The 11,802-nt window shown below is 50.3% G+C and overlaps 1 protein-coding gene, 1 non-coding gene and 2 pseudogenes across 2 annotated transcripts; all 4 read right to left on the bottom strand.

The window, feature by feature from the left end:
• Window positions 1-2,160: 2,160 nt before the first annotated feature.
• On the bottom strand, window positions 2,161-2,333 carry LOC130296072 (U2 spliceosomal RNA; annotated as a pseudogene).
• A 310-nt stretch (window positions 2,334-2,643) lies between these two features.
• Window positions 2,644-5,606, bottom strand: LOC130294902 (uncharacterized). The gene is made up of 3 exons (XM_056545050.1): window positions 4,915-5,606; window positions 3,545-4,017; window positions 2,644-2,655 (listed from the first exon to the last, which is right to left on the bottom strand). The coding sequence occupies exons 1-3, from the start codon at window positions 5,495-5,497 to the stop codon at window positions 2,644-2,646; spliced, it is 1,068 nt and encodes a 355-aa protein (XP_056401025.1). The 5' UTR covers window positions 5,498-5,606.
• A 2,462-nt stretch (window positions 5,607-8,068) lies between these two features.
• On the bottom strand, window positions 8,069-8,215 carry LOC130296089 (U2 spliceosomal RNA; annotated as a pseudogene).
• Window positions 8,216-9,794: 1,579 nt separating this feature from the next.
• Window positions 9,795-9,981, bottom strand: LOC130296012 (U2 spliceosomal RNA). The gene has a single exon (XR_008849104.1). It is a non-coding gene; the product is annotated as a U2 spliceosomal RNA (small nuclear RNA).
• Window positions 9,982-11,802: the final 1,821 nt, after the last annotated feature.

Here is an 11,802-nt window from a genome sequence, read left to right as displayed (position 1 = left end):
GCTATCGGTGCTGGCAATGGGACAGCGGCACCGATAGCCATGGAGAGAGAAGGAGCAGCGGCGCCGATAGCAGGGGGAGAGAAGCGGCGGTAGCAGGACTCTAGACCCCAGGAAAGGCAGGGAAAGAGAAGCAGGCAGCGACGGCCTCTCTCCCCCTGCCTTTCCTGGGTGCTCTGTGGGGTGAGAAGCAGTGTATCGGGGTATACACATGCACACACACGCACCCTCATTTTATGAAGGATATTTGGGTAAAAACTTTTTTTTACTCAAATATCCTTGGTAAAATGAGGGTGCTTGTTATAGGCCGGTGCGTTGTACATCCCGATAAACACGGTAATGTTCCCTTATGCTGCTACCCTTTTATAATCCATAATTTTTGGGCCAGGTAGTCTAACAACTTGGCGACATAATGAGTGCATGGTTTGGGAAAATAGATGCAGAAGGACAAATGGATGAAAGGATGGCCGCATCTGGCAACTTTACTGTTTGCTTTTTTTCAATGCAAAGGAGGAGCGTATAATTATTAAAAAGGGTATTTTTGGAGATGGACAGGCAGGCTGAAGGGGAGGAGGTAGGCCTGTATTTTGAACTTAAAAATTCAAATGGGTTTTTGGGTTCAAAATGTGTATTTTTCACTAATGCTGCTATCCTTTTATAATCCATAATTTTTGGGCCTGGTAGTCTAATTACTTGGCGGCATAATAACAGTATGAGTACATGGTTTGGGAAAATAGATGTAGAAGGGCAAATGGATGAAAGGATGGCCACATCTGGCAACTTTTTTTGTTTGCTTTTTTCAATGCAAAGGAGGAGCGTATAATTATTAAAAAGGGTATTTTTGGAGATGGACAGGCAGGCTGTAGGGGAGGAGGTAGGCCTGTATAGATGGATGCAACAATCTCCTGTTGCTTCTATGAAGGTCATAATAGACGACATCACCAACCAGCTCCATAGTCACATACACAGCAAAGGTGAGATGTTGTTTACACCTAGTGATGTCAGTGGTATTGAGTGACATCACAGCACAGTGCTAAGGCTCCTGGGCCTGGACACAGCAGCGGCTGCAATATCTCAACGGAGAATACGTTTATATATATGTGTGTGTGTGTGCGTATATATATATATATATATATATATATATATATATATATATATATATTTCTCCGCTGAAATCACTTTTAAACCCATTTCCACCTTTTTTTCCCTTCTCTTCCTCTTACTTTTTTTTCATGTTTTTTCACGTTTTTCTCCTTTTCGCCTCTTTTCTCGGCGTATTATTCTTCTTTTTCTTCTTTTTTTTCGTCTAATGCATACCCTATCAGTGCAGCAATGCTTATTCAATACCGCCAGCAGATGGAGACACTGGGGGATAATTTTCTAAGGATTTATACTGATTTTTCCTGTCTGAATTTGTCGCACAGAAAGTTGCAGGCCAAATATGTGTGACATTTTTGCGACTTTAGCTTCTAGAGCATTTTTACAACATTATACATAGGTGCTGAATACATAAAAAGCGACTGTTCAGCGACAGACAAGTCGCATCAGCTGAAAGTAGGCCAGAATGTCAGTCCATGTTGGAGCAGGTTTAGATACAGTCTAAAGCATAGATCTCAAAGTCTGTGCACAGAATTTAGCAAGGGCCTCGCACCTTCTGATGCATTAGGTAGGTGTACAATAGCATAGCCTAACCCTCTGTACTTTGGTCTATATTGATGCGGGACATAGACAGCCAGCTGATGACCAATCCATTAGTGCAATGGATGGCTGGAAGCATTTGTCTTTGCCTTTGCAATACCACAGAAGCAATGCATGGTCAATGTACAGCAATGACACACCTGTGTGAACAGCCAGGAGACCCCCCATGTTATGTCAATTAGGAACATTCAGCACCCACCCGCTTTAAGGCAGCTGCCTATCACGTCATGCCCTACCTGCACAGGTGTGCTGGCTGCTCAGATGATCCAATTAAGGAGGCCATTTAGTCAGCAGCAGCAGAAGTCCTGTGCCTGGACGCTCCAACAGCGGCCAGACACAAGCAGCAGCAGCACCACCTTTTGTTTTTTGGCTGCAGCAGCAGCAAGGCCCACAGGGCTGGCTAGCTGGCTAGCCAGCAAGCAGGTAGCAATGAAAGTAGGAATCTTTCTTTTTAACCCTGTAAGGGGGTGGTGCACTGTACCCGAAGATACTGCCATATCGGGTCAATGCATAGGGCGACGGAAGCAAGCTTCGAAATCGGCCCCCGTTCTCAAAAATCCATTTAATATATGGTCCCCAGATAGGGGACGTATCAGATATTAAACTGATAAGAACAGATTTTTTTGATTGAAAGAGCTTTATTTTCCGTTCAGTCATTACAAGTCGTACAATAAATTACAGTCACACAAAGCATGATAGTACAATACACAGCAAAGGTTCCCTAAGCTATACATCGCACACCATGCTACTCTAAGGTTCAGCTCAATCCTGCAATAGAAAGGCACAAGAGATCAAACAAAAACCAAATAATACAATCTGTGATCGGGGTAGGGGTGTGGGCGACTATGTGGGGGTAGGGAGGGGGCGGATCACAGGGCCAAACTGTTGGGCTGTATCTTCAGGGAGACATGGGAGAAGTAGAGGGGTCTTCACTCCTCTTCTTCCTCATCAACGGACGAGCTGTTCAAGATGGAATAGTCTCTAAGCAGGTTCTTGATGAACCTGCGGCAGTCCCGGACGGACATGTTTTCCCTGTTGATCACGAGGCGGTTCCTGGCAAGCCACACTGCGTCCTTAAAACAGTTCATAAGGCGCCAGGCCTCCTGGATGGCCTCCACATCGTGGGTCCCAGGGAACAGGCCGTAAAGCACCGAATGGTACGATAGGCAGCTCCTGGGCACTGAGTCTCTGAGTTCATGTTCTAGGGCGTCCAACAGACCCTGTGCAAAGGGGCATTGCCAAAACACGTGGAAAGATGTTTCCTCCACGTAGGGGCAACGGGGGCAGTACCGGGTCTTGCACAGGTTGCGGGCATGCATGAATGACCTGAGAGAGAGACCTCCCATGACGGCCATCCACGACAAGTCCTTGTGTCCATTGGTAAGCCGCTTTGAGGCCACATTGTTCCAAACTGTCTCTGCAGTGGCTGCGGGGAGTCCCGGAACCAGCTCGGTCAAGTCCTTAGCTCGGATGAGCTTGTGGATTGTCTTCGGCTTCCATAGGTCGGGTTTCAGTCCTTCCAGCTGGTGCTCCCTCACAAACCGGACAACATCCCCATAGAACCAGGGAGTGTTCCAGTTGTAAGGGATGGAGCTGTCCCACTTGTCCCAGCCCAGCTGTCTCCAGAGGGGCATGAGAAGCAAGCGAGACATGGACCTGCCCGCTGAGCCAGTCTTTTCAACAAGAGTCCGCTGCACCGTGACACATGCAAAGGAGGCCCTCAGCAGAGCGGGATGTCCGGTATTCCCTTCCCACCCTTGCGGGGTTCCTTGTACATCACGGTCCTCTTGACTCTGTCCATTTTGCCCCAGACGAAGCCAAACACTGTCCGGGTGATGGCCTTGCAAACGGTGGTATGGGGAGGCCAGGCCTGTGCGGTATATTGGAGCACAGGCAAAACTTCACTCCGCAGGACAAGTGCCTTGCCTTCCATCGTGAGCTTTCTGGAGCTCCACAGTCCGATCTTCGAGTTTATCCTTCCTAGTCGGTCTTGCCAAGACTTAAGGGCCGCTCCTTCCTTCCCGAACCAGACTCCAAGAATTTGAATGAAGTCCGGCTTAACAGTAAAGGGGAAGGGGGCGGAAGAAGCCAGGTGCCATTCCCCGAAGAGCATGGCCTCCGACTTCCCGCAGTTGACTTTTGCCCCCGAAGCTCTGCCGAAGTCCTCGCAGGTCTGGACGAGTGCAGTCACCGAACGCTGGTCAGCGCAGAAGACGATCACGTCGTCCATGTAGAGCGAGCACTTGACCTCGTGGCGATCTGGTCCTGGTGCGGTGATCCCTCTGATCTCTCCATTCTGCCGGATAGTCTCAGCGAAGAGCTCTATAACACAAACAAAAAGGAGAGGTGAAAGAGGGCAGCCTTGTCTAACCCCTGAAAGAATAGAAAAGGGGTCAGTCTTCCAGCTGTTCACCAACACCGTGCTGTAAATGTCAAAATACATAACGTTAACAAAAGAGCAAAACATCTTCCCCAGACCCAGCCTGCGCAAAACCCTGTCCATGAATGCGTGGGAGACACGGTCGAACGCCTTCTCCTGATCTAAGCTGACCAGGGCGGCGTGGCCCCCGCGGTCCTGGATGTATTGGACCGTGTCTCTCACAAGGGCAAGGCTGTCAGCAATCCTGCGGCCAGGAATGCTGCAGGTCTGGTCCGGATGGACGATCTGCCCCATGACAGGTTTCAGCCTGTTGGCCAGCACCTTGGCGAGGATCTTGTAGTCCACGTTCAGGAGAGAGATGGGACGCCAGTTTTTCAGGTCACATCTCTCCCCCTTCCGCTTATACAAGATCATGATCATCCCTTCCCTCAACGACGGAGGCATTCTGCCCCCCACCACCATCTCCTCGTACACCTCCAACAGGTCCGGACAGATCAGGTCACCCAGCGCTACGTAGAGCTCGGCCGGGAGACCGTCACTGCCCGGGGTCCTGCCGGGCTTAAAGGATTTAGCGGCAGAGAGCAGCTCCCCCACCGTCAAGGGATCGTCCATAGCAGCCGCACCTGCGGGATCAACAACGTTAGTGACACCTGACAGGAACCTCTCGGCGGCTTCGGGGTCGGATGACTTGGGGGCGTAGAGGTTGCTGTAGAAGTCGTGGACGACCCCCATCACTTCCTCCTTGCCGCTCCTCATGTGTCCGGTCTCATCTCGTAGCTCAGTCAGGGGCGTGTGGCCGGCATGGAGCTTCCTGAAAAAGAAAGAGTTACATTTCTCACCCTTCTCCAGGTTCTCCACCTTGGAACGAAAGACGATTCGCTTGGATTCCTCCTCAAAGTGCCTTTTCAAGCTCTTTTTGGTCTCCTCCAGCTCCTCCCTGACGTCCCAGCCACACTGGAGCAGGTCCTGCAGGGACCGCAGCTCGCGCTGCAGTTTCCTGAAGTCCCACTTCTTCGCACACGCCTGTTGTCTGCCTTTTGCCTGAAAGAAACAACGGAATTCGACTTTAACATATTCCCACCAATCGCTGATGCACTTGAACAGACATTTGTCATTTCGCCATACAAGGTACGCATCCCTAAGTTCCTCCATGACCTCCCTCTGCTCCAACAGGGCACAATTCAACTTCCAGGAGCCTGGGCCAGGTGGGAATCCATGGCCCAGAGTCCCCCGGAATCGAATGGCCCTGTGGTCAGAGAAGAAGCAGGGGACCATAGAGTACGACACCTTTCTGACTGCTCTCGAAGTGAAGATGAAGTCTATCCGAGAACGGAGCGAGCCATCGGGGCGGCTCCACGTATAGTTTACGGAGCCGTTCCCGATGGACCCAACAACGTCCTGCAAGGATGCCTCCGTCACCATCTCAATCAGCAGTTTAGACGTCACGTCCAGGTTGGCGGATGTGCCAGAACTGCGCCCGTCCACCTCAATGGGGCAGTTGAAGTCACCACCCAACACTACTGCCCTAGTGGTGGCGAGTTCAGCCCGCAGGGCCTGGAGAACCTCCAGTCGGACATCCCTCTCAGGGGAGGCATACACGTTGATGAGCCGCACGGGGCTCACCCGCCCAGGAACCGTCTGCGACAAGAAGTCTGCCACAGACGAGCTCCTGGACGGAATCAAGTGCAAAGTTACCTCCCCTGATCAGGATGGCCACCCCCGCAGACCTATTGTCGCCCCCACCAGACCAGTAGGAAGGGCCGTGAGGCCACTGCCTGGCCAGATGGTTGTAAGACCTAGAAGCAGACAAAGCACATTCCTGCAACATGTAAACATCACACCTCTGGGAATCTAAGAACGTAAGAACAGTCTGAAATCTAAACCAAGCTCTAATACTCCTCACATTAATGCAGAAGATGTTGAGATCAGCCATGGGAATAAAAAGAGAGGTTAGTTCAGATACTAGTTACCACTCTGGTCGGACGGGTCCTCTTCTCTGGCGCCTGTCGGCTCCTGTGGCTTCTCGTAGCGCCCTTCCAAGAACTCGTCGTAGACCGTGTTGGACGGAGTGTCCAGGATTTTCTTGACCTCTGGGTCCTGCAGCAGCTCCTCCATCGATTGAGCTTGGACTGGCTCTGCTTGGACCTGCTCCACTTGGGCCTGCTCCATCACCTCCTCTCCTTCTGAAGCTTCAAGGCTCTCGCAGACCTGCTCCATCTCCTCCTCCTCATCTGAAGCTTGAGGGGTCCCGCAGGTCTCGATAATCTTTATTTTGTGGGACTCTTCTGATGCGTTGTCCCTTCCTTTCCTCTTCCTCTGTATGGTACCTGGGGGAGGAATCACAGGAAAGTCCTCCGAAGGGCGGGCACCAGCAGCTGGAGGGGGGTTAGGTGCTGCTGGGCCAGGAGAGAAAGGAGGCTGGGTGGGGCGGGGGGCAGGAGAGAGTGCCCGGGCAGAGGAGGACGGGGCAGGGGTGGGCCGGGCAGAGGAGGACGGGGCAGGGGTGGGCCAGGCAGAGGAGGACGGGGCAGGGGTGGGCCGGGCAGGGGAGGACGGGGCAGGGGTGGGCCGGGGTGGGGTACGGGGGGCAGGGGTGGGCCGGGGTGGGGTACGGGGGGGCCGGGGTGGGACGGGATGGGGCAGGAGGGGCAGGGGTGGGACGGGATGGGGCAGGGGTGGGACGGGATGGGGCGGGGGGGCAGGGGAGGGACGGGACGGGGCAGGGGTGGTGGCTTTCGCCTTCTTACCCTCCTTGGTCGGCTTGGCCATCCGTGGTGCTGGCTCCGGAGCTGGGGCTGGCTTCGGTGCTCTTGCTGCCACAGATGCCCATGTTCTCTCCCTCTGGGGGCAGTCCTTGTAGCTGTGGGCTGCCAGTCCGCAGAGGTTGCAGGTCTTGCTCTTGGGGCAGTCCTTGGTCTTGTGACCTATCACACGGCAATACCTGCAGGCATCCTCCGTACAGTCCTTGCCCTCGTGGCCCATCTTGCCACATCTCCTGCAGGTCTGCGGCATGTCCGGGTAGAAGATAAGTCCTGTGGAGTTGCCCAAGGAAAATGTCGTTGGCAGGTGCTGTAGTCCGTCTGGAGAAGCAGGGTTCTTGTTGAGTCTGACGACCACAGACCACTTGCAGGTCCAGTATCCGAGTGAGTTCAGGATGCGGGTGGGCTCCCTCACCACGGTGCAGAAGCGCTTCAGGAAGGTCGAGATGTCCGTGCCTGGGGTGTGTGGGTTCCGCATTGAGACCGTCACCCGCCTCTCCTCTCTTTGAATAAGGCAGTTGCCCACAAAGCGAGAGAAAGGGGATTCGGGACTCGCCGCTTTCACCGCCTCTCAGTATCTTCTACAGGTCCCAATGGTGGCAAAGGTGATGTAGAAGATTCCCGAAAAGAAGGTTGCTATTCCCAGGGTGTCAGCCGTGGGGAAGCCTTGATCCGCCAGCATCTTCTTGCAGAACACGTCGTGGGACATGTCCGGCACCCTTCCGTCCACGGGCTTGAGCTTCAAGGCAACAGTCTGCCTCATCCAGGGCTCCAGGATTGGAGCTTCCAGGTTGGGAATTCTGCCGCCCTTCTGCTTTGCCATGGTGGAGGTTGAAGCTTGCTGTGGTTGGGGCTGGACCTCCAGGCCTTGCCCTGCAGCCTCCTGGGTGGACTTGCTGGTTGAGGCCATGGCTTCTTCCAGCAGGCTCTTTTCCGCTTCCTTGCTTGCTTGTGGAGAGAGGCTTCGCAAAGTCTTCTTTCCCGGGTGGGAGGAGCTATGCAGATCCGTTCCCGGTGGGAGGAGCTATGCAAATCCTTCTCCAAAGGCAGCGAGTTTCTTCAAAAAGATTCTGCGCCGCCTTCGTCTTCGCCGCTGTTCCGGAATTCACCGCCGATTCCCTTCTTCCAGGTTCTTCGTCGGCTTCTTCCGGAGCTGCAGTCTTCAAGATCTTCTCCTTCTTCAGATGTTCCGAGGCAGGCAGGAGACAATCTTCAGGTGGTATGCTCTAGAGGAATGCGGTTCTAGTAAGAACGAAAAGTACTGCAATCGTACTACGCAAAATCTCTACCACAATGCTTGGAGTTCTTCAGACCGTAGCGATCATGGTATCTCCCCTGCCAGGTACTACACTTGATCTTAGCCAAAAGGCCGAGAAGCGATAACCGTGAAAGGGGCGGGCCCAACAAGGTCCCCTTCATGGGCACTATCACTGCTTGCTGGAAGGGAGGCTGCCAGACAATTTCCCATGCACACTCTGGGCTGGGGGGCAGTCAACCACCAGTACACACAGCAGAACCTAAACCCATACCATTATTGCTAAGCAGCAAGACAGGGGCCCATTGCACTCCCACGGGGCCTTTTTAAATGCAATCCATAACCCGGATTTGCCAGGAACCCTTCTTACTCCTCCTACTTGCATGTGACACTGGGCTTAGGATCTGCATAGGAAACACACACACAAGCACACACCTACCTTTGTTGCCTGCAGATGCCTCCTTGGCTGTCCCCAAACGGTATCAAACCAACACCCACGGGAAGCTGTAAGCATAGAGGACATGCCTGCACCCTATTGGACTTACTTGTGTGGGTTAAATCCGGGTTATTTGACAACCTATGGCGGTGATGGTTCTGCTCAGGCAGAGCAGTGCTGATGTTCCTCATAAAGCTGTCGCTGCTGTGAAGGTTCTAGGCGACATCACAATCCCTATGGTTACATACACAACAAAGCTGGGTTGTTGTTGTTTACACTCTGCAAGGCCTGTGGAAGTGAGTGACATCATAGCACTGTAGTTCTAAGGGTTCTAGATGGATGCAACAATCTCCTGTTGCTTCTATGAAGGCCATAATAGACGACATCACCAACCAGCTCCATAGTCACATACACAGCAAAGGTGAGAGGTTGTTTACACCTAGTGATGTCAGTGGTATTGAGTGACATCACAGCACAGTGCTAAGGCTCCTGGGCCTGGACACAGCAGCGGCTGCAATATCTCAACGGAGAATACGTTGCAGGCCAAATATGTGTGACATTTCTGCGATTTTAGCTTCTAGAGCATTTTTACAACATTATACATAGGTGCTGAATACATAAAAAGCGACTGTTCAGCGACAGACAAGTCGCATCGGCTGAAAGTAGGCCAGAATGTCAGTCCATGTTGGAGCAGGTTTAGATACAGTCTAAAGCATAGATCTCAAAGTCTGTGCACAGAATTTAGCAAGGGCCTCGCACCTTCTGATGCATTAGGTAGGTGCACAATAGCATAGCCTAACCCTCTGTACTTTGGTCTATATTGATGCGGGACATAGACAGCCAGCTGATGACCAATCCATTAGTGCAATGGATGGCTGGAAGCATTTGTCTTTGCCTTTGCAATACCACAGAAGCAATGCATGGTCAATGTACAGCAATGACACCTGTGTGAACAGCCAGGAGACCCCCCATGTTATGTCAATTAGGAACATTCAGCACCCACCTGCTATAAGGCAGCTACCTATCATGTCATGCCCTACCTGCACAGGTGTGCTGGCTGCTCAGATGATCCAATTAAGGAGGCCATTTAGTCAGCAGCAGCAGAAGTCCTGTGCCTGGACGCTCCAACAGCGGCCAGACACAAGCAGCAGCAGCACCACCTTTTGTTTTTTGGCTGCAGCAGCAGCAAGGCCCACAGGGCTGGCTAGCTGGCTAGCCAGCAAGCAGGTAGCAATGAAAGTAGGAATCTTTCTTTTTAACCCTGTAAGGGGGTGGTGCACTGTACCCGAAGATACTGCCATATTGGGTCAATGCATAGGGAGACGGAAGCAAGCTTCGAAATCGGCCCCCATTCTCAAACATCCATTTAATATATGGTCCCCAGATAGGGGACGTATCAGATATTAAACTGATAAGAACAGATTTTTTTTTTAACTTGGCTACCCCTTAGGGGTATCTTTTTATTTAGAATTCATAAAATTTTACAAAGTGCATTACGATTTTTAAATATAATTTTTTCAATAAAAACAAATTTTGATAATAAAATCACATATAACAATAAAAGTTCACATAAATACAATCATAATACACTTAAAATGGGCACTTGGTGGCTTTACAAAAGGGCGTTCCATTCATAAAAATACAATTTTCTAGCTAATAAAGGATAATATTTCTTGTCTAATAAAAAGTACTGGTACATATCACTACTACAAAGAGCTAAAACATCATTCACAGATAAAATCTCATGTTTAAAAAGTAAAATGTTTCTGGCATTCCATAGAGCTGCTTTAACACAGTTTATGATCTTCCATGCCATTGTCTCTTGAGTCCGTATTGGGCATTCCAGACATCCATAAAAAACAGCTGCAGAGTTTAAGTCCTTTATTTCTGTTATCTTCTTCACTAGAGGGAGTATTTTAGTCCATATCCTTTTTGCATAAAAACAAGTCCAGAAAAGGTGGTACACGGTCTCGGGTTCCTGGCAGCCCTCCCTCGGGCATACTGCAGTGTTGGCCATCCTTCTTCGGTGCTGGAATGCCCGGCATGGAAGACACTCGTGTATGCAGCTCCAGGCCAGATCTTTCTGTGAATTAAAAAGATAAATCATATTTGCCATCTTCCATATTTTCCTGCATTTCTCTCCATTAAAATTATTCACAGGGGCAATAAAACCACTTTCTGTAATATATTTTGTGATCGGGGCTCCATACGTGTACTAGTGACAGGAAAGATTGCCTACATACCTATACAAGATCTTACCCTAGCATAGCGGTCTGAGCTGTGCCATAACCGCGCAATGAGGGCACGCCTATAGAGGGCATGCACTATAGTGAAGGAATAAGATAAGGGAGGGTTCCACAAACGACACGTGCTCCGCCCCTGTAGGAGAGGGGGAAGTTATATACACACGCCCCCACCTGTTCCCAATGAGCCCCACCTGGAAGTGCAGGGAGCGATAATTACTTCCGCCCCTCGCACAAACACAGCCCATCAGGCTTTATACTTGTGATCGGGGCTCCATACGTGTACTAGTGACAGGAAAGATTGCCTACATACCTATACAAGATCTTACCCTAGCATAGCGGTCTGAGTTGTGCCATAACCGCGCAATGATCTGATCATTTCCAACAACGCAGAGCTGGTTGGTAATGTAACTGTGCGGGAAAACCTTGGTAATAGCGACCACAATATAGTTACTTTTGACTTAAAATGTAGAAAACAAAGACAGGCGGGGAAGGCAAAAACATATAACTTTAAAAAGGCAAATTTCCCTGGGCTGAGGGCTGCACTACAGGACATAGACTGGGGGGAGGTGTTCTCAAATACTGATACAGAAGGTAAATGGGACATCTTTAAATCAACTCTAAATAACTATACAGCTAAATATATACCAAAGGGGAACAAATATAAACGATTGAAACTAAATCCTACATGGCTGACACATGATGTTAAAAGAGCAATAAACAACAAAAAAATAGCCTTCAAAAAATACAAATCTGATGGGTCAGCGATAACATTTAAACAGTACAAAGAGCTTAATAAAATCTGTAAAAATGTAATAAAAACAGCAAAAATTCAAAATGAGAGACAGGTGGCCAAAGAAAGCAAAACTAATCCTAAATATTTTTTTAGATATATAAATGCAAAAAAAACAAGGACAGAGCATGTAGGACCCCTTAATAATGATAATGGGGAGGTTGTCACAGGCGATCAAGAGAAGGCGGAGCTACTGAATGGGTTCTTTAGTTCTGTATACACTATGGAAGAAGGAGCTGAC

This window comes from Hyla sarda, chromosome 11 (assembly GCF_029499605.1).
Source record: "Hyla sarda isolate aHylSar1 chromosome 11, aHylSar1.hap1, whole genome shotgun sequence".
NCBI classification, from domain to species: domain Eukaryota; kingdom Metazoa; phylum Chordata; class Amphibia; order Anura; family Hylidae; genus Hyla; species Hyla sarda.
Note: the sequence above shows the minus strand (reverse complement) of the source record. Positions and strands in the feature narration are given on the sequence as shown.